The sequence below is a fragment of the Lipotes vexillifer genome, unplaced genomic scaffold, assembly GCF_000442215.2.
Source record: "Lipotes vexillifer unplaced genomic scaffold, Lipotes_vexillifer_v1.1 scaffold492, whole genome shotgun sequence".
In the NCBI taxonomy this organism is placed as follows: domain Eukaryota; kingdom Metazoa; phylum Chordata; class Mammalia; order Artiodactyla; family Lipotidae; genus Lipotes; species Lipotes vexillifer.
The window spans coordinates 1,391,725-1,415,145 of NW_006780910.1; the positions used below are offsets into that span (position 1 = coordinate 1,391,725).

The 23,421-nt window shown below is 44.0% G+C and overlaps 1 protein-coding gene across 1 annotated transcript in view; it reads right to left on the reverse strand.

Moving 5' to 3' along the window:
- The window catches only part of LOC103083672 (tetratricopeptide repeat protein GNN-like), a 69,462-nt gene that overhangs the window by 11,977 nt on the left and 34,064 nt on the right, over positions 1 to 23,421 (reverse strand). Inside the window, 8 exon segments of the mRNA XM_007454282.1 lie at positions 7,855 to 7,987; positions 12,290 to 12,378; positions 12,381 to 12,442; positions 12,996 to 13,015; positions 13,017 to 13,144; positions 17,380 to 17,473; positions 17,475 to 17,555; positions 23,158 to 23,297. Coding sequence (XP_007454344.1) covers positions 7,855 to 7,987; positions 12,290 to 12,378; positions 12,381 to 12,442; positions 12,996 to 13,015; positions 13,017 to 13,144; positions 17,380 to 17,473; positions 17,475 to 17,555; positions 23,158 to 23,297 — 747 coding nt within the window.

The following is a 23,421-nucleotide window of genomic DNA, read 5'->3' on the forward strand; positions in this document are numbered from 1 at the left end:
CAGAGCCTGTTGCTCCGCAACGGGAGAGACCACAACAGTGAGAGGCCTGCGTACCGCCGAAGACCAAAAAAAAAAAAAAAAAAAAAAGGTTCTTTGAGCTCCTTCATGACTCTGGATATACAAGATGATTTTAGCATGCTGTGTGAGAAATCTCTTGTGATGATGATGCTAGAGGAATAAAGGACCCTATGTTCCTAACACTCCCTCATTTTGCAAAAACCTTGCACTGGCTTTCAATTCCTTTTTTTTTTTTTTTTAAATTTTTATTGGGGTAGAATTGATTTACAATGTTGTGTTAGTTTCAGGTGTACAGCAAAGTGAATCTGTCGTACAAATACATTTATCCACTCTTTTTTAGATTCTTTTCCCATATGGGCCATTACATAGTATTGAGTAGAGTTCCCTGTAGGTCCTTAGTAGTTATCTATTTTATATATAGTAGTGTGTATGTGTCAGTTGCTCTTCAGGTAACATCCCAAATCCCTGAACAGGCCTCGGGGCCTGTGACACCTCTCTGGCATCCTCCTCATGCACCCTCTCCCCGCCACATTGGTCTCTGCATACTAGCCCCACTGGCCCTTTTTGTTCCTTCCAGATTTGCAAATTCTGTCCTCACTGCCTAGATGACTCCTTTCCCTCCCCACCACTTTACTTAACAAGCAAATCCACCCTCACATTCAGTTGCAGCATCATTTCCTGAGAAGCACCCCCGGCCCATCCCCCTCCATCTAACAGATCAAGGTCCCCTGTTAGCACTTGTATTTTGCCACGATAGCACTTTGCACAACTGTGGTGCAGCCACTGTGTGTTTAGTTGTCCAACCACAATCTCTATAGTGGCATTTTCCACAGTTGCAGCTAAACAGTCTTGTATTTCGCTGTCTGACAGCTGTTGGTCTCAGTGTGAGCGCAGTGAAGGCAGTGTGGTCTCTACCTGTCCTGCTCACTGCTATATCCCCAGGAACCAAAACAGAGATTGTCACCTGGCAAAGATTCTCTCATTAACCAAACTCTGCTCAGGCTCTCTGAACTCTTCTTCAGCTAGGCTTGACTTCTGGGTTTCTATGTTCATCTCTATGTAGTCCAATTTTAACAAGAACCCTGCTGAGTTTAGCCATCCTCAATTCCTGATTACCCTCAATATCTAGTCAAGTTTCTCATTCTCCATCATCCCCCAGGTGATGTGTGATCACCCTGGCCTGCCTTCAGCAAGAATCCTGCTAGGTTCGTTTAGCCAGAATTCCCCTTATCCTTGGTGTTGCCTCTTAGTAATTTTCTATCCACTGACCCCCACCCTACTCCTTGGCTACAAATTCCCACTTGCCCATGCCCATATTTGGAACTGAACCCAGTCCTGTACTAATGTCTCTTTCCCCCTATTGCAACAGTCTTGAATAAAACCTGGTTTTACTGCTTTAAGGTTCAGTAAATATTTGTTGAAAGAATTAATGAATGAATTATAATACACGTAATTAACATTAAAATACCCTTAATAATAAATACTTGCTTTTCTAAAGTGGAAGGGTAAATCTGAATTAACAAAGTCATTTTCTCCATTATATGTTCATTCCCTTGGCAAATTTTTACTGAGAACCTACTATGTGCCAGCCACTGTTCCAGAAGCTGGGCATACAATGGTGGAAAGACAGATCAAGTTCCTTCCTTTTAGCAAGAAAGGCAGATTTTTAAAAAACTAATAAGATCTAAATAGACATTTCTCCAAAGAAGACATACAGATGGCCAATAGGCACATGAAGAGATGTTCAACATCACTAAGTATTAGAGAAATGCAAAACTACAATGAGGTATCACCTCACACTGGTCAGAATGGCCAACATCCAAAAGTCTACAAATAATAAACGCTAGAGAGAGTGTAGAGAAAGTGGAACCCTCCTACATTGCTGGTGGGAATGTAAATTGGTGCAGCCACTATGGAGAACAGTATGGAGGTTCCTTAAAAAACTAAAAATAGACTTATCATATGATCTGGCAATCCCACACCTGGGCATATATCCAGAAGAGATGAAAACTCTAATTCAAAAAGATACATGCACCCCAGTGTTCACAGCAGCACTATTTATGATAGCCAAGACATGGAAGCAACCTAAATGTCTGTCAGCAGATAAATGGATAAAGAAGATGTGGTACATGTATACAAAGGAATATTACTCAGCCATAAAAAAGAATGAAACAATGCCATTTGCAGCAACATGGATGAACCTAGAGATTATCATGCTAAGCGAAGCAAGTAGGACAGAGAAAGACAAACATCACACGATATCACTTATATGTGGAATCTAAAAAAATGATACAAATGAACTTACTACAGAAACAGACTCACAGACATAGAAGACAAACTTATGGATACCAAAGGGGAAAGGTGAGGGAGGGATAATTAGGAGTTTGGGATACAAACTACTAATAAAATAGATAAACAACAAGGACCTACTGTATAGCACAGGGAACTATATTCAATTATCTTGCAATAAACCATAATGGAAAATTATATATATATATATATATATATATATATATATATACACATATAAAATATATATATTTTTATATATTTTTTATATATTGACACTACGTAAGCCTACTTTTGTATATAAAATATATATGTTTTATATTTTTATATATTTATATTATATTATATTATAAATATTATAAATATTTATATATTATATATTATATGTAACATATATTTATAAATATATATTTATATTATATTATAAATGTTTATATTATATATTTATTATATATATAAAATATATTTATAAGTATATATATATATAATATATTTATATAACTGAATCACTTTGCTGTATACCTGAAACATTGTAAATCAACTATACTTCCATTTTTAAAATGCCATTTTTTTAAATGGCAAAAAAACTAATAAACAAATACATAGTTTTAGGTAGTGTGCTATGTGCCATGAAGGAAAATAGAGCTGAGTGAAGAAGAAATGAGGGTGGGCGTTCGTTTACACAGGATGCACAGGGAATTCACTTCACTCTGAAATTGTAGACAGGCTTCAGACAGCCTTGCTGAGTTCTCAATAATTCTAAAGAGTTTCCAAAACAATCTCCTAAACAGAATAAGACCATGAAAGGGTAATTGGCCCCCAAGCCGCCTTCACTCTTAAATCTCCACTAGCCAATGGACAGAACTGCCTTCAAATCAGTGCACTGCCTCGATTCTCCTACCACTGCCTGTTTTCTTAAGTCTTCACCTCCCATCCCACCCTTTCTCATAGCCCCCCTGCCAGCTCCCAATAGGTCTTCTCCACGTCTGTTTATTCCTACCTTCCTACCTTCGTTCATGCAGATCCCCTGCCTAGCAGTGCCTCGTCCTCGGCCAACTCACACCCTCCATCTCCCTTAAGCATTCCTCCTGAGAGGCTTTCCCTGGAAAACCTCCTGCTACTGATCACCGTCTCCCTTAAATGTAAACATGGAAGAGTAACTCTGCAGAGAACTTCAGAGAACCCTATATCCTTAGTTACAGATGGAGCGGAGAGATAGACCTGGGCCAGAGCACTTGTGACTTGGCAAAGGTCACATAACTGGCTATGGCCAGGCAAAAACTAAAACCCAGTTCAGCCTCCTCCAACCAGGCTGTGCTTTAAATCTTTCATGTGTTATATATCTTATAATAGGTTTGTTTTGCCTCCTAACAAAACAAGAATTTGCTTAAAGGGAGAAATTAACTTCGTTTGTTTTTGGATCCCCCAGATACAAAACGTAGGATGGTTCTTTGAGCACAGGGGACAGAGTTCCCATCTGTCCCATCCCATTTGTCTATTACCGCATCTAGAAAAGACCAAGACAAATTGTCATTTGGATTGAAATACAGGCCATACGGCATTCATAAAATTCATGTTGGAGGACCTAGGAGACCATTTCAAAGTAGTAAGCAGCCCCTGCACAGCACCTGAGGAACTGCCTCCACAAGGGGAAAAACTCAGACAAAGGAAAGTTTCTTACAAGAGCCTGCAATCCAGAGTCACAAAGGCAGATGCAAGCAATGACTTGTGATTGGGTGATTGGGCTGCCACTCACATGGGCAGCTTCAGGCTGAGTGCTGGTGGGGGTGGGGGGGTAGGGTGCGCAGTAGGAGGCTTGTTTAACTTAACCGGGTGAATGAATCTCCCAAACCACCCCAGACCTACAAACTGGTTAGGTTAAGATAACACATCCTTATAATTCTGTCATGCATTACAATGTATAAAGCACTAAATCCTCACTGAATAGATACAGTGTAAGCATCATACACCATAGTTCTTTTCTTCCCTCAGTGCAAAAATCCTTAAAGAGGATCACTTTGATGACTAACGTTCGGTAACACTTTTTACTACAGAGGCCCCAAGACAATGACTAATGATAAGTCCCAGCTACATGTGGTTCTGGCTTCCTTCTTATTTTATGAGTTCCTCAGGCACACTCCATGTAGACAGACATTTTCCATTAAAGGTAGATAAAGGGGATAACGATATGCCACCCCAAGGTAGGCCACACTGACATTAGAATTATTACGAGCTGAGGCATTTGATTCCTGAGATCCCTTATGTGCCTAAAAGCAGAGCCTCCCCAAAAGACTCAAGTGTTATAAGTCCCCTCCCCGGGAGAAGGGGTGGGGGACAGGAAGCCAGAACCACACCCAGACAGACACTGCCACAAACTACCATATCATCTATTCTCCTAAGGGCCTATTTATCCTTCCAAAGAGTCATTTGCTTTCCCATGAGGGCCTTTTCTCCCCCCTCCCTCTCCCCTGCTAAGTTAGTATATAGACCCCTTGGAGTTGCTCATCCCTGAGTAGGTGTGTTAAGTGTGATGCACATGTTAGTAAACTTGTTTGATTTTTCTCTTGTTAATCAATCTTTTCTCAGGCTAATTTTACAGGGCCCCAGCAGAAAAACCTAGGAGGGTAGAGGGAAAAAAATGTTTTTTCTCCCCTACAGTTTTGGTGACAAAGGTGGGATTCTATCATCTATTACTCCTTGCTCGGTCCAGAAGCTGCTGTTAAGATATCCTGAGCTTCTTAACAAAAGCTGCAGGAGATAAAATTTCTTAACCAAAGTCAGCCTCTCAAATTTCTGCCTGCAGGGTCAGGTGGAACGAGGATGGTGAAAGTCTGCCTTTTCAATTTAATTTTCAGGCTCAGCCAGGGACCCTAAGAAGATGGAAGAAACGTTTTTCCGCCCCTACATAGGAAAACTAAAAATATGTCAAAGAACAACTGATTCCGAAGTCTCCATAAACTTAGTCTACCTTTCCCTCCCAAGGCTCTCATCCTCCTGCACTGAAGACACCCATCAGCTCTCACCAGCAGGGACTGAAACAAAAGCACAAGAATTCTGCCCTGACAGCTGACTTCACCACGCACGATGTTCCTGTGAGCCTGGAGCGGGCCTTATGTGAAATGAATCAACTTCAATCACGTGCAGGTGGGAAAAACTATAAAATAATGGCAAGAAAGTGCTCCTTACAGAAAAATACCTGATCGTAACCACGTTGAAAATTGACTGCAAAATGGAAACCTATCATAAAGAATTATTTAAGAAGTCACCAAGACACTATGATTGCCAGAGACCCTCCAATCAGAAAGTAAATGAATATATTATACAGACAGGCAACCAAAACTAGCAACAAAAAATTAGGCAAAGCAACCAGATCAGGTAAACTAGTTCCTTTCCCATAAATGTTCTCTAGATTTGCATCTGCAATTTCTGTTTATAAACAAAATCTTTGCTCAGCCTGGACACCCTCACTGGAAAAAAAAAAGTACACACACGCACACACACACACACGTGCACGCACACACACACACACACACACACACACACACACTCACACTCCTAAATCTGTAGAGTGAAGATAGAAAATATTCTTTCCCTGCAGATATCAAGTATCTTAAGGCTTTTTTGTCAGCAAATGACTAGGCTGAGAGCAATCCTGTTTTATTGTAATATGCATGACAAGCACACATGCTGGGGGAAGTGGCTGATTTAGGTCGGGGTTTCCTAGTCTTGGCGCTGTTGACATCTTGGGCTGGGTAGTGTTTTATTGTCGGGGGCTGTCCTGGGCACTGTAAGATGTTTAGCAGCCTCTCAGGCCTCCACCCACTAAATGTGCACTCCCCACCCACAGCCATGACAATCCAGTTTCTCCAGACTTTTTGTCCTGAGGGTCAAAATCAGCCCGGGGTTAAAAAACACTCTTTAAGGCTGAGGTAGATTGTGCCCTGTGGCAACGAGATTTCAGGAGCCCTGACAGTGCTGCAAGATTTTTCTAGTTGTAGCATTTATAGAAGCTGAGATTTCTAGTGTCGCCTACTTAAAGAAAGAAACAAAGCTGCCCAAGGGCTGAGAGGTCTCTGTTTGACCCTCATTGAACCCTCACTCTATTTGAACCCACTCACTGGAGGCACAAAAGTTGGGAAGTGCTGTCTGTGGGAATCACACCCCTGACTACACCTACCGCACCCTCCAGCTATGGCCTGTCCCCAGCCTCGTACCCAAGCATTATTTGCAGCCTCCAATTCAACTCTCATTCTCCTCAGTTCCCAAGTCTGGCAGTGATGCTCCAGCCAAATGACGGAATTCATGCGTGGCAACTATTTCCAGAACAAGCTAATGGGCTACTGAGTCAAATAGGTGCTGAGGTAGTGAACGTGAGGTCCTGCTACCCTGGTCCCTGGCAATAGCAGAGCCTGGAAAGCAGGACCTTTCTCTCAGAGGCCGCTGAGTTCTTCAACAGTGACCCTGGAGGACCACACTTAAAATGTCAGTAAATCCCACCTAACCAATCTAGTACCAGGGATGAAGAGACTCGACAGTCACTATAAACCACAGGTAATAATATCAACGTTCTGGCGGAAGAAACTCAGAGACAGAATCAGAACTCCTCCCATGAAGGGAAACTGAACAGTATAACAGAAGCAACAGAAACCAAGAGGAGGCAAAAGACCCACCCCCAATCCTCCTGATAAGATTTAAGGCCAAAATGTTTCATTTCCATTTTTTTAACTTTCGTTTTAAGTTTTAAATGTTTATCTTTAGTCAGAAAATCTCTGCACCAGATCTCTGAGGCACTGAGTCCCATGAGTAAAATCAAAAGTGGGCCCATCGTGTTATTTCTGGTCACGTGTTACTTTAGCAACACAGGAATAAGTATGAAAAGGCTACTGCTATAGAAACAGCATCTTAAAACAGAACTGGAAGGAAGAAGGGAAACTACACTGACAGGAGAGGGGTGTGGTTGGGCATGGTGCTTTGCCTACAAAAGAATGAAAAATGGGATGGAAAGGACTTTTAAAAGATATCTTTCTGTTGTGGTACGAATGTTTATGTCCCCCTTAAAATTCTTATGTTGAAATCCTAACACCTGAGATGATGGTATTAAGAGGTGGGGTCTTTGAGAGGTGATAAGGCCATTGAAGATAGAGCCCTTACGAATGGGATTAGTGCCCCTTATAAGAGAGACCCCAGAGAGCTCTCAGCCCCTTTCTTCCACTATGTGAGGACACGGTGAGAAAACAGCTGTCTCTGAACCAGGAGATGGGCCCTCACCAAATCTGCTGGCACCTTGATCTTGGACTTCCCAGGCTCCAGAACTGTGAGAAATAAAATTCTGTTGTTTAACCCACCCAGTTTACTTATAGCAACAGACTAAGACACTTACCTAATGAGGGAAGGTAAATAAGCTGCCAAAAAAAAAAAAGTTGAAAGTATGTGGAACAGGAGTTGCTTGCTTCAAAAATGAAGGCTTTTTTAAAAATAAGCAAAGTATGCAGGTGAGACGGAGGGAAAAGTCGTCTGCTTCTAACAGAAATACATCAAAGCAATTACCTAATTTACACAAGGTATCACTTAGGCTAATGCTCAGCTGCTTCCTGACGAGTGAGGAGTTGGCCAGAGTGCCTGCATTTTCCTTTATTTTTATCACTTGTTTATAATATTCAATTGCTTGCTTCCTTTGAATCTAGAAACGAGAAATCTAATTAAGGCTTTGCATCCAAGAAGCATGGCATTCATCCATTTATCCAACAAACATTCACGGAATGCTGGCACTGGGGCTGGGGTTCAGAAATGAGGAAGACTAACCCTTGCCCTCAGAGAATTCCCCGGGGTAGGAGAGACTGGAGGGTGAAACGGAGGACCAACCACCTGTGAAGGACACTGAGTGCAAACCTAGGGGTTTTGGACTTTAATATTGAAGAGTTTTCATTAAGACAGTGATGTGATCCAACTTGCGTTTTAGAAAATTCACCTGGGTGCAAGTGTGGAGGATAAACTGAAGCAGGTGAGGCTATGGGAGGGGAGACCAGTTGGTCCAGAGGAAGGATGATAAGGGTCTGAGCTAATGCAGTGGCCACAGATGTGACCGAAGACCTGCTAAGTCCTGGCGTCACATGGAATGTGGTGGTCCTGGTGCTGGGAGCGCTGGCATCTGCACGTGCAGTAGGATGATGAGGTTAGGAGCTTGAGCTCTGAGGTCAAGCGTGCCTGGTAGTGACGCGGTGGTTAGGCACCACGGCTCTGCAATCAGACTCCCCTGGTGCTAATCCTGGCCTTACCCTTTGAAAGCTGGTCAAGCATCCTACTCTCCTAAACCTCAGTTTTCTCGTGCTCAAAATGAGGATAACAGAGCTATTGTGAGGATTAAATGAGAAAATGTATGGAGTAGGTTTAGCATGGTGACTGATAATAAATACCACGAAAATGTGTCGTTAAAGATGGTGTCCAGGGGCTTCCCTGGTGGCGCAGTGGTTGGGAGTCCACCTGCCGATGCAGGGGACACGGGTTCGTGCCCCGGTCTGGGAGGATCCCGCATGCGGCGGAGCGGCTGGGCCCGTGAGCCATGGCCGCCGAGCCTGCGCGTCCGGAGCCTGCGCTCCACAGCGGGAGGGGCCGCAGCAGTGAGAGGCCCGCGTACCGCAAAAAAAAAAAAAAAAAAAAAAAAAAAGATGGTGTCTGTACTGGGTGAAATGGGAGAAGATGCATTTTGTCAGGGAGAGGGGTGGATGTTTTCAGGCTTGAGCATGTTGACTCTGAACTGCCCGAAGACTTTGGATACCCAAACGGAGACGCCCAATAGGCAGATGGATGCACACGTGTGCAGCTGATGGAGACGAGAAGCCATCGCCTTAGGGAATGCTGGCTGAAGCCCTGGGCACAGGCGAGGTCGCGGCACCGCGGCTGATACACGTAGAGTCCAAGAACTGAACCCAAGAGAGCACCACCATCTGGACGAGAGTCGGGAAGAGAAAGAGGAAACCCACGAAAGAAACCGAGAAGGCATCATCAGAGAAGATGGCCATGAGGGTGGGTAGCTCAGAAACCAGGAGAGCATATCTCAGGAGGGGAGTCATGGATGCTGTCAGAAACTCCAGCAGCAGACGACCAACAAGATCAAAGTGCAAAGAGACACAACGAGGATGTTCCTGATGATGTTTGTGGCAGTAGGCGAAACGGAGTTGGGTTGGGGGAGAGGCGAGTGACGTCAGCGGGAAGTGAGGCAGTTGAGACACTTGTCTGTGGAGGGGACACGGATGAAAGGACAGCTGCTGATGAATGGATACAAAGTCGAGAGAGAGAGAGCGATGACATTCACTGATTTCACTGAGAACATATCCCCGTTCCTCTTAAGCCAGTTTGCTTATTCTTCTCTGTCCTGGGGGGGAGGGGGCACGGGGAGGGGGAGGGGGGAGTTGGGGGAGGGTTACTTTTAATTTTGTAATTTGACCTCATGAATCCATCCCTACCTATCCCCAGTCTCCAAGGCCCCTTAGGACCCTCTGATCATTTCCCTAGTGCATGAGAGCTGTCTTGAGGGCCCCTGGCCACCAAGACAAAGGATCTCCACATGTTTGAGAGGTGAGTTGAGTGGCACAGCAAAAATCTCCCAGTCTTAACCAACGTGGAAGATGCGGTCACCTAAGGACAACCTTCAGTAAGGATAAAGGCTTCTCCGTCGTTTCGGAAGGCTGACCGTTGACAATAAGGTCTGGAAAGAAGACTGCCAAGTACAGTCAGCTCCTCTGACACAGAGGCCATGCACATTGAACGGCAGCAGTGTTAAGTGTCTGATGAGTCACGCGCTGCCAGCCCTGGATTCGTGGTGGGGCAGCCCAGGCCGCGGAGATGACTCAGTCAGCAAGCTATGTGTTTAGATTTCTCTTTCACGAGGCAATGGTTCTACTGTCAAGCTTTCTGCTTCTCTAAAGAAGGTCCTGTTCTCTGCTCACAGTGCTGACCTTAAGAGGAACAAAAGTAGGCTTACGTAGTGTCAAGTGCCTCAAAAATTCCCTGCTGGGGAGCAAACTAATAATACTAAGAACTCAATTTATCAATTCAGTGTGCCAGGCGTCCTTCCAAGCACTTTACATAGAAGATCTCTCAGTTCTCACCATCATCCTGCAAGGAAAACACTACCACCGCTCTCATTTTACCAATGAGGAAACAAATGAGACACCAACATGTTAAGTATGCGCCCAGGTTCTCACCGTTACCAAGTGGCAGAAACAAAATTTGAATCCAGGCAATAGGACCCCAGAGCCCAACATCTCAGTACTACTATAGAGCACTGGTAACTTTACCCTTAGAAACTCCTTTATTGGGGCTACTGTTTTCAAGGTAAATATTCTTCGAAAGGGTTAACACTGATCTGCAGTTCTGCATTAGAGATGAGTCACATCACATTCTTCTTGGGAGCAAAAGCCAGAAGAGGTCACCTCCCTGGTGAGAGGAAAATTCTCTCAAGGATGGTGGAAAGGGAAAGTGAAAGGCAGGACAGCCAACAGGGAGGGGAGAGGGAGGGGCTACAAAAACAAAACCTCACAACTTTACAATTTCACCTAGAGCATCCCTGGCCCTTCAGCCAGCTGAACTGGCTGTGCAAGGGTGCAGGCTGGGCCGAAGGAAGGGGGTGGTGGACTCTCTGTGGACTCACAAAGAACTTTCTCTCATACCAACCTGTCAAAGGAAGAAGTGGTCGAGCTTGGCAAATCCTAACACAGATTAGATCCGGACAGTAATATCTACAACCCTTCTTTGTTTGTTTGTTTGTTTGTTTTCTGTGGTATGCGGGCCTCTCACTGTTGTGGCCTCTCCCGTTGCGGAGCACAGGTCCGGACGCGCAGGCTCAGCGGCCATGGCTCACGGGCCCAGCCGCTCCACGGCATGTGGGATCTTCCCGGACCTGGGCACAAACCCGTGTCCCCTGCATCGGCAGGTGGACTCTCAACCACTGCGCCACCAGGGAAGCCCTACAACCCCTCTTTTAAACACAGACGCTGACAGTCTCTCCTGACCAAACTCTACTCAGGCTCTTCAGAGCAATTTTCAACTAGGCCCCAACCTTTGGACTTCGGTGTTCATCTCTGCATTGTCCAACCAGCAAGAATCCTGCTCAGTCAGTCTAGCCATCCTTGATGTCTGATCACTGTCCATATCTACTGAGATTCCTCACCAGCACCACCCCCAGGTGACGTCTGACCCCTGGCCTGCCTTCAGCAAGAATCCTGTTACGTCTGTTTAGCCAGAATCCACCCCCATCCGTACCCCTGATGTTTCCTCTTAGTAACTTCCCGTCTACTGACCCCGCATACCCCGCTGCTTTTCCATGTATTTGGAGGTGAGTCCAATCTGTCTCTGCCGCTGCAGAACCCCACTGCAGGGGTCCCTACACCTATCACAAAGGGCCAGAATAAAGTCTGTCTTAACAAGTCTTTCTTTAACAAGTGTCACAAATACTCTTCTCTTTAACAGCTTTAGCAATGCCTTGTAAGGAGAGCCGAGGAAAGCCCCACACGTGGCAAGAGAGCGAGAGGTCTTCCCCGGCGAGGAGGGGTGGCAGGAAAGTGGTGTCTGAGGCACTGCAGGCTCTGGCCTAGGTTTTGCAGAAGAGAGACCAGTGGGGTGTGGTACCGAAGACACAGTCCATAGAGGCCTGAAGTACAATACGTACATCTTCCTCACAAGGCCCGGGGTGATGCTGGGAGACACTCACGATGGCATTGTCCTCCTTTTTACTTTTCCTCCTGCCAAAACCTCTACACGGTTTGTGGGCTAGGAGCTCCTTTCAAATATATCATGGTCAGTGTCCTGACAAATAGATCGGGGCAGAACTCTCAGGCACGGTGAGTTTCTCTGCACAAGGCTGGAACCAAAGAAGTGAGATGCCCCGATGAGTGACCCCTGACCTCCCTGTCACTAGTGGGGTTTTTTGGGGGGACCGGGGGAGGGAAAAGGAGACACACTACTTGAAACATTTCATAAAAACTTACCTTTCACTATGTCTCAGTGGGAAAAACAGTAAATCCGCTAAAAATTCCATAATTTCTCCAACTATGATGTTTTTCTCACCAAACTTCTCCTGATATTTAAGCATTCTTGAAATTTCATTTTTGCAAGAGAAGCGTTTCCGGCAGCAGATCTGAAAATAAAATGCATGTGCGTGACTTACTGGGCACGATACATGTTGGCTACCTTCATTGTGCCACCAAAAATAATGCTCATAAACGTCCTTTATTCTATACAGGATGATACAAAACAGCAGAGCAGTTTATATTAGCAGAGACTTGAGACTTTGAAAGTGATCGATAAGATGTGTGTACATCTTTATAAGAAACTAGGGCACTACTCTCAACCTCAGCACTGTGGACATTTGGGGCCGGATAGTTTGTTGCGAAGGGTCCTGTATAATGTTTGCCATCTCCCCTGGCCTGTACCCACTAGTTGCCAATAACGACACCCCCAGTCATGACAAGCTAACGCGTCTCCAGACATTGCCAAAGGCCCCATAGGGCGCAAGCCTGCCCCCGGGTGAGAACCACTGAATCAGAGGATGGAAATGTTACAATTCAGCCTTTCTTAACCCAATCAATTAGTTGGGTAATGGATTGGCGAGTATGGGTTAAGTATATTAATCATAACCGTAACAGCTAGTACAGAAAATAAAACATTTTCAAGCAAAAACACACATTTACATCAGAACACCTTCAGTGTTATTTCATGGTGGCCTGGTCACAGGTGTTGTTGTCCAGTAAGCTGGACATTTCAGTAGCACATTGCAGAATATGATTTTCTTTTAAGTACTCCTTAGATGCTGACTTTGCCAGGTTGTTCAGCACTCTGCCTGCAGGGAATAAATTTTGGCAAAGAAGATGATGCTCAAGGCTTTTTTTCCACAGAAGAGTTAAGATGTCACTAGGCAGGGCATTTAATATCATTTCTTCCTTGCTGCCAACAGCTGGGTTTTTTCTTAATAAATCAACTACTGACCTACATTGCATGGGGTTGGTTTTTCTGTAACGAATTTGTGTGTGTGCAGAAGTTATAGGGCTGAGGAGCTGAGGCAATAGATTGAAACCAAATCCAAGTCTGTTTTGCAAATGAACAGGTCAGAAACAGAGTGAGAATATGGATGTAGTGAAACCAGCCATCACCATGGTAACCAAGTCCTAGAGAAGGCAAGCCAGTACAGCCTTGCAATAAGAAACAATAAAATGGTACAGCCTTACAACAAGAAACATGTGAATAAGCCCCATAAACCTAATTAATAAGTAATGGGCTGTACCTAGATACACACTGCCTTGGGAATGTACCCTTTGCAAAGGCCTAAATTTTGCTAGTTATTGAAAGTTAGATATTTTAACAATAATAGACTTCTAAAATGTAGACAGTTTTATGGTTTTCTAAGCCATACTTTGTTATGGAAAGAGATAAAAACCATAATTATATTTCAAGAAGGTGTTACTAGAGCATTGCTAGCAGTAAACAAAGCAGATTTAACTCCCTGTGTTAAGGAATTTGGTATTAATTATAAAGGATTACCATTAAATTATCAAAAAGCATCTTTCCCATCATCAATAGCACCCCATTCATTGCCCAGTGCCCACTCCAGGGCCTCAGGCCTTGCATCTGCACACCAGGGAGGGACAGCCATGTACCTGGTCTCCCTATGTCCATTCTCCATACAGCAGCAAACGTGACCTCAAAACAGAAATCAGGCGATGTCATCCCCAGCCTAACTCCTGCAAGGCTTTCCCTCGCACTGATAATAAAATCCAAATGTTTCCTGGGGCCCGAGGCCCTGAAGGATGTGATGCCTCCTGTCCTTTGTTCACAAAGGCTTCTTTTTTTTTTTTTTTAATTTTCTTATTTAAGTATAGCTGATTTACAATGTTGTGTTAGTTTCTGGTGTACAGCAAAGTGATTCAATTATATACATACATACATATATATATATATATATATATATATATATATACACATGTGTGTACTTTTTCAGATTCCTTATATATATATATATATATATATATATATATATACACATGTGTGTACTTTTTCAGATTCCTTTCCATTATATGTTGTTACAAGACAGTGAATATAGTTCCTTGTGCCACACACACAGCAAGTCACAAAGGCCTCTTTTCATTGCTAGGACAAGCCGAGCCCTCTCCCACCTCAGGGCTCTGCACACAATGTTCCCTCTGCCACGAATGCCCCCATACCCACCACATGTGACTCCTGCAGTCTGTCACGTCTCAGCTTCAATGTCCCCTCCTAGAGATGCCGCTTGACCACCCTTTCACAGGTGGTCCCTCCCCCTGCTTATGCTCTACCTCCATCTGTTGTTTGTGTCTCTCACTGCATTTAGTACAGCCTGTAATTACTGCATGTGTCCGCTCCCTTGTGTGTCATGTGTCACCTCCTTTCGGAGGCAGCACTGGTGACTCTGTCCTGTTCGAGCTGCTGGACTCAACACAGTGTCTGGTGCATGACAGGTGCTCAGTAGAGTTTTTGAATGTGTGAGCCCTGGTCAGGCTGGAATCCCCACCTGACCCTCGTCAAGAGACCGGAAGTACAGTGCACTCCCATCAAAGCTGCTGCTAGGGCTTCCCTGGTGGCGCAGTGGTTGAGAGTCCGCCTGCCAATGCAGGGGACACGGGTTCGTGCCCCGGTCCGGGAGGATCCCACATGCCGCGGAGCGGCTGGGCCCGTGAGCCATGGCCGCTGAGCCTGCATGTCCGGAGCCTGTGCTCCGCAGCGGGAGGGGCCACAGCAGTGAGAGGCCCGCGTACAGCTGAAAAAAAAAAAAAAGAAAAAAAGCTGCTGCTAATGACACTGATTCTACCTGTGAGCATCCCTGTTCACCAGGAGCCGGCCCCACCTGCTGTTTTCACCCCCTTGGAGAACCACACTTGTCTATGCCAGGCCAAAGTCTGCCGAAATCCTTGGAACTCTGTGCTTTGGACGGCCCAGCTGGCTCTAGAAGGCCAGTCCTAGAACCCACAGAAGTGTCCCTGGTTCCCACACTGGTTTCCTCTGCTCACCAAGGTCCCAGCATGTCCATGACCAGCCCTGCCTACATTAGGATGACTTAGAAGCTAGCCTCTATGTATGGAGGATTAGAGCTTTATAAATGCCAATGCTAGAAGAGATGCCACATAGCAAGGAGTAATGCGGACAGGCTTTAGGGTCAGATAGGACTAGCTTGGACCCCCAGCTCCAGAGGTGCTAGCTGTGGGAGCTGACGTAGTTGATTTCATCTCTCTGACCTTCAGTTTCTTCATCTGTAAAGTGGGGTAACAATACATAACATGTGAGGTATATTTGAAGGTAAAAGAGCTTGTGAGCATGAAGTGCCTTGTACATTGTAAGCATGAAATGAATGATAACTGTTACTATAAAAGTGGATTTACGGGTGAAATGCAGAGGGTAAGTAGCTTGCCCAAGGTGACCTTTGATCTTACAGTAGCCTGTAAAAACAGCTGTGATTCTCCATGCCAACCTGTACCCAACTCCCCTTTGCAATGCCACTCTGCACCAGAGTCTCTTTCTCTGCCATGGAATAAAGCCTGATGACTTGCTGTGACCAATCAAATACAGCAGAGGGGGTGTCATGCCAGTTCTGAGCCTAGGCGTAAACCTGTGCTCTCCCCCTCGGAATTGTGCAAGCCACTAGGTGAGCAGGCCTGGGCTGTCTTCCCGAAGGATGAGGGGCACGTGACCCGAACCCTGTCACCCAGCCAGACAACCACCAGACATCTGAGTGAAGTCCTCTGAGACCAGCCAGCCCCGCTGGCCCTGCCAGCTGATCACAGATGTTTGCATGAGCCTAGCCCAGATCTGCTGAGCCTACTCTGGACCAGGGGGATCCCCTTGGTGGCCCATAGGCGTGGGCAGTAATAAGTGGCTGTTGCTTTTATTTTATTTTCTTCTTATTATTTTTTTGCATGTGATTGAGTATTTATTCTAAACCAGGTATTCTACATCCATTTTTTTTTTTGCTCCTTGCAACAATAATATGAGGTGAAAACCATTAGCATTTTAGAGTTAAGGAAACAAACCGAGGTACAGGGAGTGTCATTATGTTGCCATGGGTCATGACCATGCAACTAGTAAGTGGTAGAGACCCAGGTCTCTCTGTCCTAAAGACTGAGCTCTACAGACCCATGAGTTAACCTGTCATAGAAAAGTTCCTTCATATTCATATTCATCTGTATAATGCAGCCATTGGACTAGATGATCTTTTGCTTATAGTTCAAAAAGAGGAGGATTGTAGCTCAGAAAGAGTACGATTCTTTGTTGGCTGTTGGTTTTAAACTGTTGAGTTTTGGGGTGCTTTCTTATACAACATAATTGACACAGCCATTTAAATATGACATAATTCTAGACATTATGTTTAGTCTGACTGTAAATCAGTGAGTAAAAATGCTTAGTATCTGCATTCACCGAATGTTCTTTGTTCCATTAGTGGTGCCATAGCAGCGTCGGGCATCAAATACTGGAGAATAAAAAAACGAGCTACCATGAATGAGTACTTAACTATTTGTCAGGCACCATTCTGTGTGCTTTACGGTCTCCCTTGAACTCTTTTAGTCTCACAACGACCATGCAATGTAGGTGCTATTTTTATTCCTATATTTTTACAAATATGACAACTGTGACCCAGAAAGGCTAAGTCTTGTGTCTAAAAGCAAAGAGCCAAAAAAAATAGAAATTAAATTAAAATTAAAATAATTAATACATAAGTAAATAAATTTTTTAAATAAATAAAAAGCAAAGAACCAGTAAGTGGAGAGGTGGGATTTGAACCCAGAAAGGCTGGCTTCACAGTTAAGCTCTGAGTGGCCCTCTTACTAATCAAAGCAGTGTGAGGTACATCACAACAGCCTTCAACATTCTAAAAGGGTGGTCTGTCACAGGAGGAGCACTCATGCTCAACCCTCACATGCCCAGCAGCCCAACAAAAAATCAAGCAAGCAAAGCACACACACCCATTCCCCTTTCTTCACAGGTGGGAAGAGCCCAGGAGTCTGACTCTGAACCACAAGAGTTTATGCCCTTTGCACGTGCCCACCCTACCTTTTTGCTTCACTAAGTCCTGGTTGTCTTTTAAGTTGCTGGATGAAAATTCCATCAAGTTGGACCACGCTTCCTGGAAATACCAGAAACCTTCCCTCCTGGGTCATCCCTATTTCCAGATAGAGTTCCCCAATAGCATTCTGTACTTTGGGAAGCATTCCTGTCATGGACCAACTCTACACAAAATGAAAGAGAACACACTCCTGAGGGGACACAGCGTTAGACTAGGCACAGCCGCCAGACACCCACCCAAGAAAGGCTCATTTCATAATGAACTTGCAAAAGATCGCATGCTTTACAGCATTTCTTGGGGAATTCTAAATACTTATGAGAGTTATAGCGAAACATTTATGGGGAGACACTGCAAACCAAAAATAAAATTTGGAAAATGTTTTCACAGGTTATTAGTTAATGGTAATGAAAAATTTTGAAGGTAAGAATAACGTGATGATGTCTTGCAGCTGTTAAAGCTCCCAGAGGAGGTATTATTTAAAATCCTAACGAACACCTAAAAACACTGTCTATGTGGACCTTGAATTCAAGTGTGACCAGAGATCTGCTAACTTTAAGTTCGATATACTTTTGCTTAGAATATCAATTCCCTTTCCTGGTTTAGCATGTTTATTTCAGGGGTACTTAAACTTCATTACCTTAAATCACTCCTCTATCAAAACCTTATCAATGCATAAGAATACACTAGTTGGTTATAATCTTTTAAATGAGAGTTAGTTATTTAAATGAGTTATTATTAATATTTCAGAAAACAATATTAACAAGACTATATGTGAATATGTTTGGTAACCAATAAAGCCCTATTCAAATGGTCAGTATTACCACCATCACTGGCTATGGAATACTTTATGCTGTACCGAAATATTAGCCCGGGACAGGACTGACTGAGCCTGGCTCCCTGGCGGGAATTCTTTCTGCTCTCCTGCACCTACTGAAAGTGACCGTCTATGGCTTGACCCAGAGCTTTCCAATAAGTGTCTTGCAAACAGGTTACACCTACTCTGAGATACTGATCTCAGCCCTGGAGGCAGCTGGTTGTGGTGTGGAATCCCTGGACCCATAGCCTTTTACACTCCCTCACGGGTATCTTTCAAAGTGCCCCTTTCTCCGCAGCTATCCTAGGTCTCAGCCCTAGTGCTCACACTTCCCATGCTCCACTTCAAGATGGCCTGCATGCTGACTTCACTGAGGTCAAACCTACTCTGAAAGATTGCCCTCGGATATTGGTTAGGATCACGATTGGCTGCAATTAACAGAAAACCCAAACTAACAGTGGCTTGATTTCTCTCTCATGCAAAAGTCAGAAAGTGGATGACCCAGGGCTATAGACACACCACAATGTCAGAGACACGGTTCCTCTTATCTCACTGTTTGACCTTGCCTGACCTCCATTCCCAAGGACACCTCTTGGTCTAAAATGGCTGTTGCATCACCAGCCATCACAGCCACAATCCAAACAGCAGGAAGGAGGAAAGAGGAGAGGGAGGGCACACCCTTCACTTCATGGAAACTTCTCAGAAGTTATCCATAGCACCTCCATTTACATCCCATCAGCCAAAACTTAGGATGTGCTCATATCTAGCCTCAAGGGAAGCTGGGAAATGTAGTCTTCTTTCCAAACAGTCCAGGAGGTGGGTGGGGACATTACTTACTACAAAAGGGAGACTAGATATTGGGAAATTATAGTCTCTGGTATACCTCACTTACGCTTTTCTTTTAAATTTCAAATTAGCAGTGTTTTCACCTATTTTCTTCCCTCTTGCCTATGCCAGAGGAAGGGATGCCTAACCTCCTTACCAAGGACCTGCCCCTTCCCAAGCTCTCAAAGTCCTGTGTTCCTCACAGAGTCCCCACCAGCATCTCCAATCCACCTCTCTCCCTGGCTCGTTTCCTGCTCCACACAAACTCATAAATCCTGGATGAAACCTAACTTGAACCTGGTACTATCTTGACTTTTCATCTTTCTCCTTTTACTGACACACTTCTCAAACAGGTATTAACACATGTGTTCCCCATTTCATCATCACACACTCACCTCTTAAAGCCCGGCAGTTTGGCTCCTGACACATATACCCCCTTCCATCTCAGGGGTTACCACTGACCTTTGCTCACCAGACCCAGGGACCTTCTTTCAGTCCTCACTTGCCCAGGCCTCTAAGGAGCAGTTGATGCTGTTAGCCACTCCCTCTTTGATTTGGGGAAACTAGGATATCCTTATTCTCTTCCAATCTCTTACTCCTGTACAGGTTTTTTCCCTTTCCTCCTTTTAAGGATAAGTAATTTTCCAATGACCAATTCCTACTGTCATTCAGAGATCTTGTTTCCTCATGGTTTTAGCATTCACTTGTATGTAGGTGTCTCTCCAGTCTCTTTCCAGACGTCTAATCCTATGTTTCCCCAGCTGGCTGGATACTCCCCTTGGGTATTTTTCCTGAACTGCAAACTCAGCAGTTTAAATGTTAAAAATTCATCCTCTCCAAATCCAGGTTCCTCTTTGAATTTCTGCACGTCCATCATCAGACTCAAATCCTCAGGGTTTCCTTGATTTCTCCCCATGTCAGGGCCACGTTTCCAATCAGTCTGAGTCAGGCAGAATCCCCTGTCACAGGGAGGATGACAGCTCCCAATCTACCACCAGCCCACAGTGGTCCTTTGACCCTTGAGTCTCACCACCCACATTGCCAAGAATACTAATCGGCATGTCAAATGCAGCCATATAGTGTCAGTATCCTCTTTATGAAGACATGACTTTTATTCCCCTCTTACTCCAGGCCATCTGCTTCTTGAGGGCAGAGACCCCACGATCCAAGAATTGAGTTCTGTGCTTCACGGCTATTCAGTAAACATTTGTTGATATGCCCAGTGATTGTGAAGCATTTTTAGGTCATGGTCTGTACTGGCCACCACCTATGGAGCCCTGACCGAGCAAAGCTCTTAAACTGCATAACCTCAGTGGATATTTGCAGAAACCCTAGGAAATAGGGATTATTACTCCTCTATTACAAGCAGGGAAACTGAGGCTCAGTGAGGTTAAATCAATCCCCCAAGCTCACGTGGCTAGCCAGTAGGAGAACAAGGGTGTCCAACCCAGACTGGCCTATCTCCAAAGCTCTGCTCTGCACATGTTCTTAACAAGTGAGCCTCTGACGCATAAACGGAGGCCCCTTCACAAAAGTATCCTTTGGTTTTCCTGCAGCCTGATGCACCTATTGTGAAATACTAGGGAGAGAGTCATGAGACTTACTTTTTTAACAAGCACACTTGCTGCTATAAGTCAGGCTTCCCCAGCCTCAGCACTATTGACTTCTGTGCCATCTAATACTTTGACATGGGGGGCGGCAGTGCTGGCCTGTGTAGTGTAGGATGTTTAGAGCATCCCTGGCCTCTACCCACTAGATGCCGTTAGCAAGCTCCCCGCCAAGCTGTGACAACCAAAAGGTCCCCGTACCGCAAAAAAAAAAAGCATAAAAAGGTCTCCAACATCGCCAGATGGTCCCTGACAAACAAAATTGCCTCCCAGTTGAAAACCTCTGCACCAAAACTTTAAAATAACCTAATCTGAAGAAATTGCAAAAGTGGTTTGGCACGGAATGTATGTAGCACAAATAATAAGCTCTTTCCCCTCAAGAATGTTCAGTGCATATTTCAAAGAAGTGGTTATTGCCCAAAATCGTTTTAGAACTTCTCTTTGGGAAGGGCCCTCAGAGCCTAAAAAAATTACTCTGATAGTCTCCATGATGGCTAATCCCAAAGAACTGTTACAAAAATATTTTGAGAAGACAATCATAAGACTGATGCCTCTGGAAGGAGTGCTTTGAAGTGGGACATCCTCTCTTGAAGGTCTCAGCTTTGTCATGCTTCCCGTGCAGCCACCTTCTCCCTTCACCCACCTACTCCACAGGTTACACTTCATCACAGTTGGAGATGCTGGCAGTGACTGGGATCTCCATGAGGGCAGAAACTGTGCCCACCTTGCCGACTGCTATCATCCCAACTCCCAGCACAGAGCTCAGGCTGGGCAAGGCCCTCAGGGAATGTTAGCCAAGTGGAGGACTGAGAGAATGAATGAGTGAGTGACTCAGTAAGTGAACGAGTGAACGGTTGAGTGAATGGCTGAGTGAATAGATGACCGAATGAGTAAGTTAATGATGAATGAGTGAATGAGTCAGTGAATGAGTGAATGGATGAGGAAATGACTAAGTGAATGAGGGAATGGATGAATGAATGAATGGATGGATGGATGAATGAGTGGTCGACTGAGCAAATGGCTGAAATCAGGCACTCAGTGATGACCTAATAAAATAATTGGTGCTTTCCAGAAAGACACATGTCAGTGATGAAAATCTGGACCTCGTGGGGAAAAAAGTATTTGGTGCAGGGGAAATTCTTATCAAAATAAGATATCAGAGAATCACTGGACTCCACTCTCTGAAAATGCAAGAGTGGTCAAAATAGCTTAAATCAAACTCTTCTTATCTCTCACCTAGGCCTCAGTCACATTTTAACCCACGGACGGTAATAACAAAACAGCTTAAGATCTCACTATGTGCCACGCATTGTTTGAAGTGCTTTGTGCTACCACTCACTTCACCCTGATAACAGCCCCATGAGGCAGATCTTAGAACCCTCAACGATGAGAACTCTGAGTCAGAGGTTCAAATTTTTGCCAAAGTCGCACAGCAGGAAGTGCCAAAGCACTTTAAATCTGGGTCAGTCTGTAAATAGCCCAGGCTGATGCACTACTCCACACTACCTTCTAAGGACACAAAGTACTGGGAAATTCAAATTGATTCATTGATTCAGTTGTCACATTTACTAAGCACCCAGAGGTTGTAAGACACCATGGTACATACAAAAATTGGTAAACAAGCATGGCCTCTGCAATAAAGGGATTGCAGATCTTGAGTCTTATAAATCTCTTTAGATAGAGTTCCTTCTAGAAAGATGTATGTTGATGGAGCAGAGACAGAGCTTTATGAACATTTGAAGGCCTTTGTTTTAAAACAAAAATAGCTTTGTCTTGGGTTACACTACCCGTGGCCCATAAAATACTACAATCGGTAAACATTTATAATTTTTTAAAGGACAGTTAAATGTCATCCTAAGAATAGTTACAGTTATATGTCATGAGTGAAAGTTTCATTGTATTCAACAAGCCCAAAAGTTTCTATTTCAGGAAAAGTAAATCAATAGAGGGACAAGATAATCAATCAACCTTCCCCAACATCTTTATGAAAATTATAACCACCTAGAGGGGTGGGATAGGGAGGGTGGGAGGGAGGCTCAAGAGGGAGGGGATATGAGGATATATGTATGCATATAGCTGATTCACTTTGTTGTACAACAGAAACTAACACAGCATTGTGAAGCAATTATACTCTAATAAAGATGTAGAAAAAAAGAAAATTATAACCAACTCTTTAAACATTATTTTATTAGTTTATTTCAACCCACTATTCTCGTTCCCATTTTGTTTTATGAACATTCCTTTTTTCCCTCCAAAATGACACCTATTGGTATTCATTCATTCAATCGTGATTCCCATCTATTTACTGGTTGTTGTCACTAATATACAGTTTGGGACACAGATTAAAATCAAAGCTTCCTCACTGAAGAACATAAGTAATAATTATTTATTATTCATTATTCATTAGTTCCTCTATTTGTGGACTAAATTATAAACAAACAAAGGTAAATGATACCTGAAAATACCTTACACAAGTTGAATAATGTTTGAAGGATTTAAAAAACTATTTCCCAATTTACCTGCACTAACATGTTCTCAACACTCAAGAATAACTCTTCTGCTTCATTGGTCTTGCCCAGAAGCTTCAGAAATCTCGCAATAAAGGACACTAATCGGCATCTGTCAGTGGCAGTAACCTCAAAAAGTCTGCGTTCCAGCACTAGAATGGAAAGAAAAGTAAATAATCCTAAAGCATATTTGGAAAGGAACAAAGAGTGCTTACCACTTAATCTTGATACAAGTTAAATATTAAATACATTTTCTATATTTCACTGTTTCTCTCT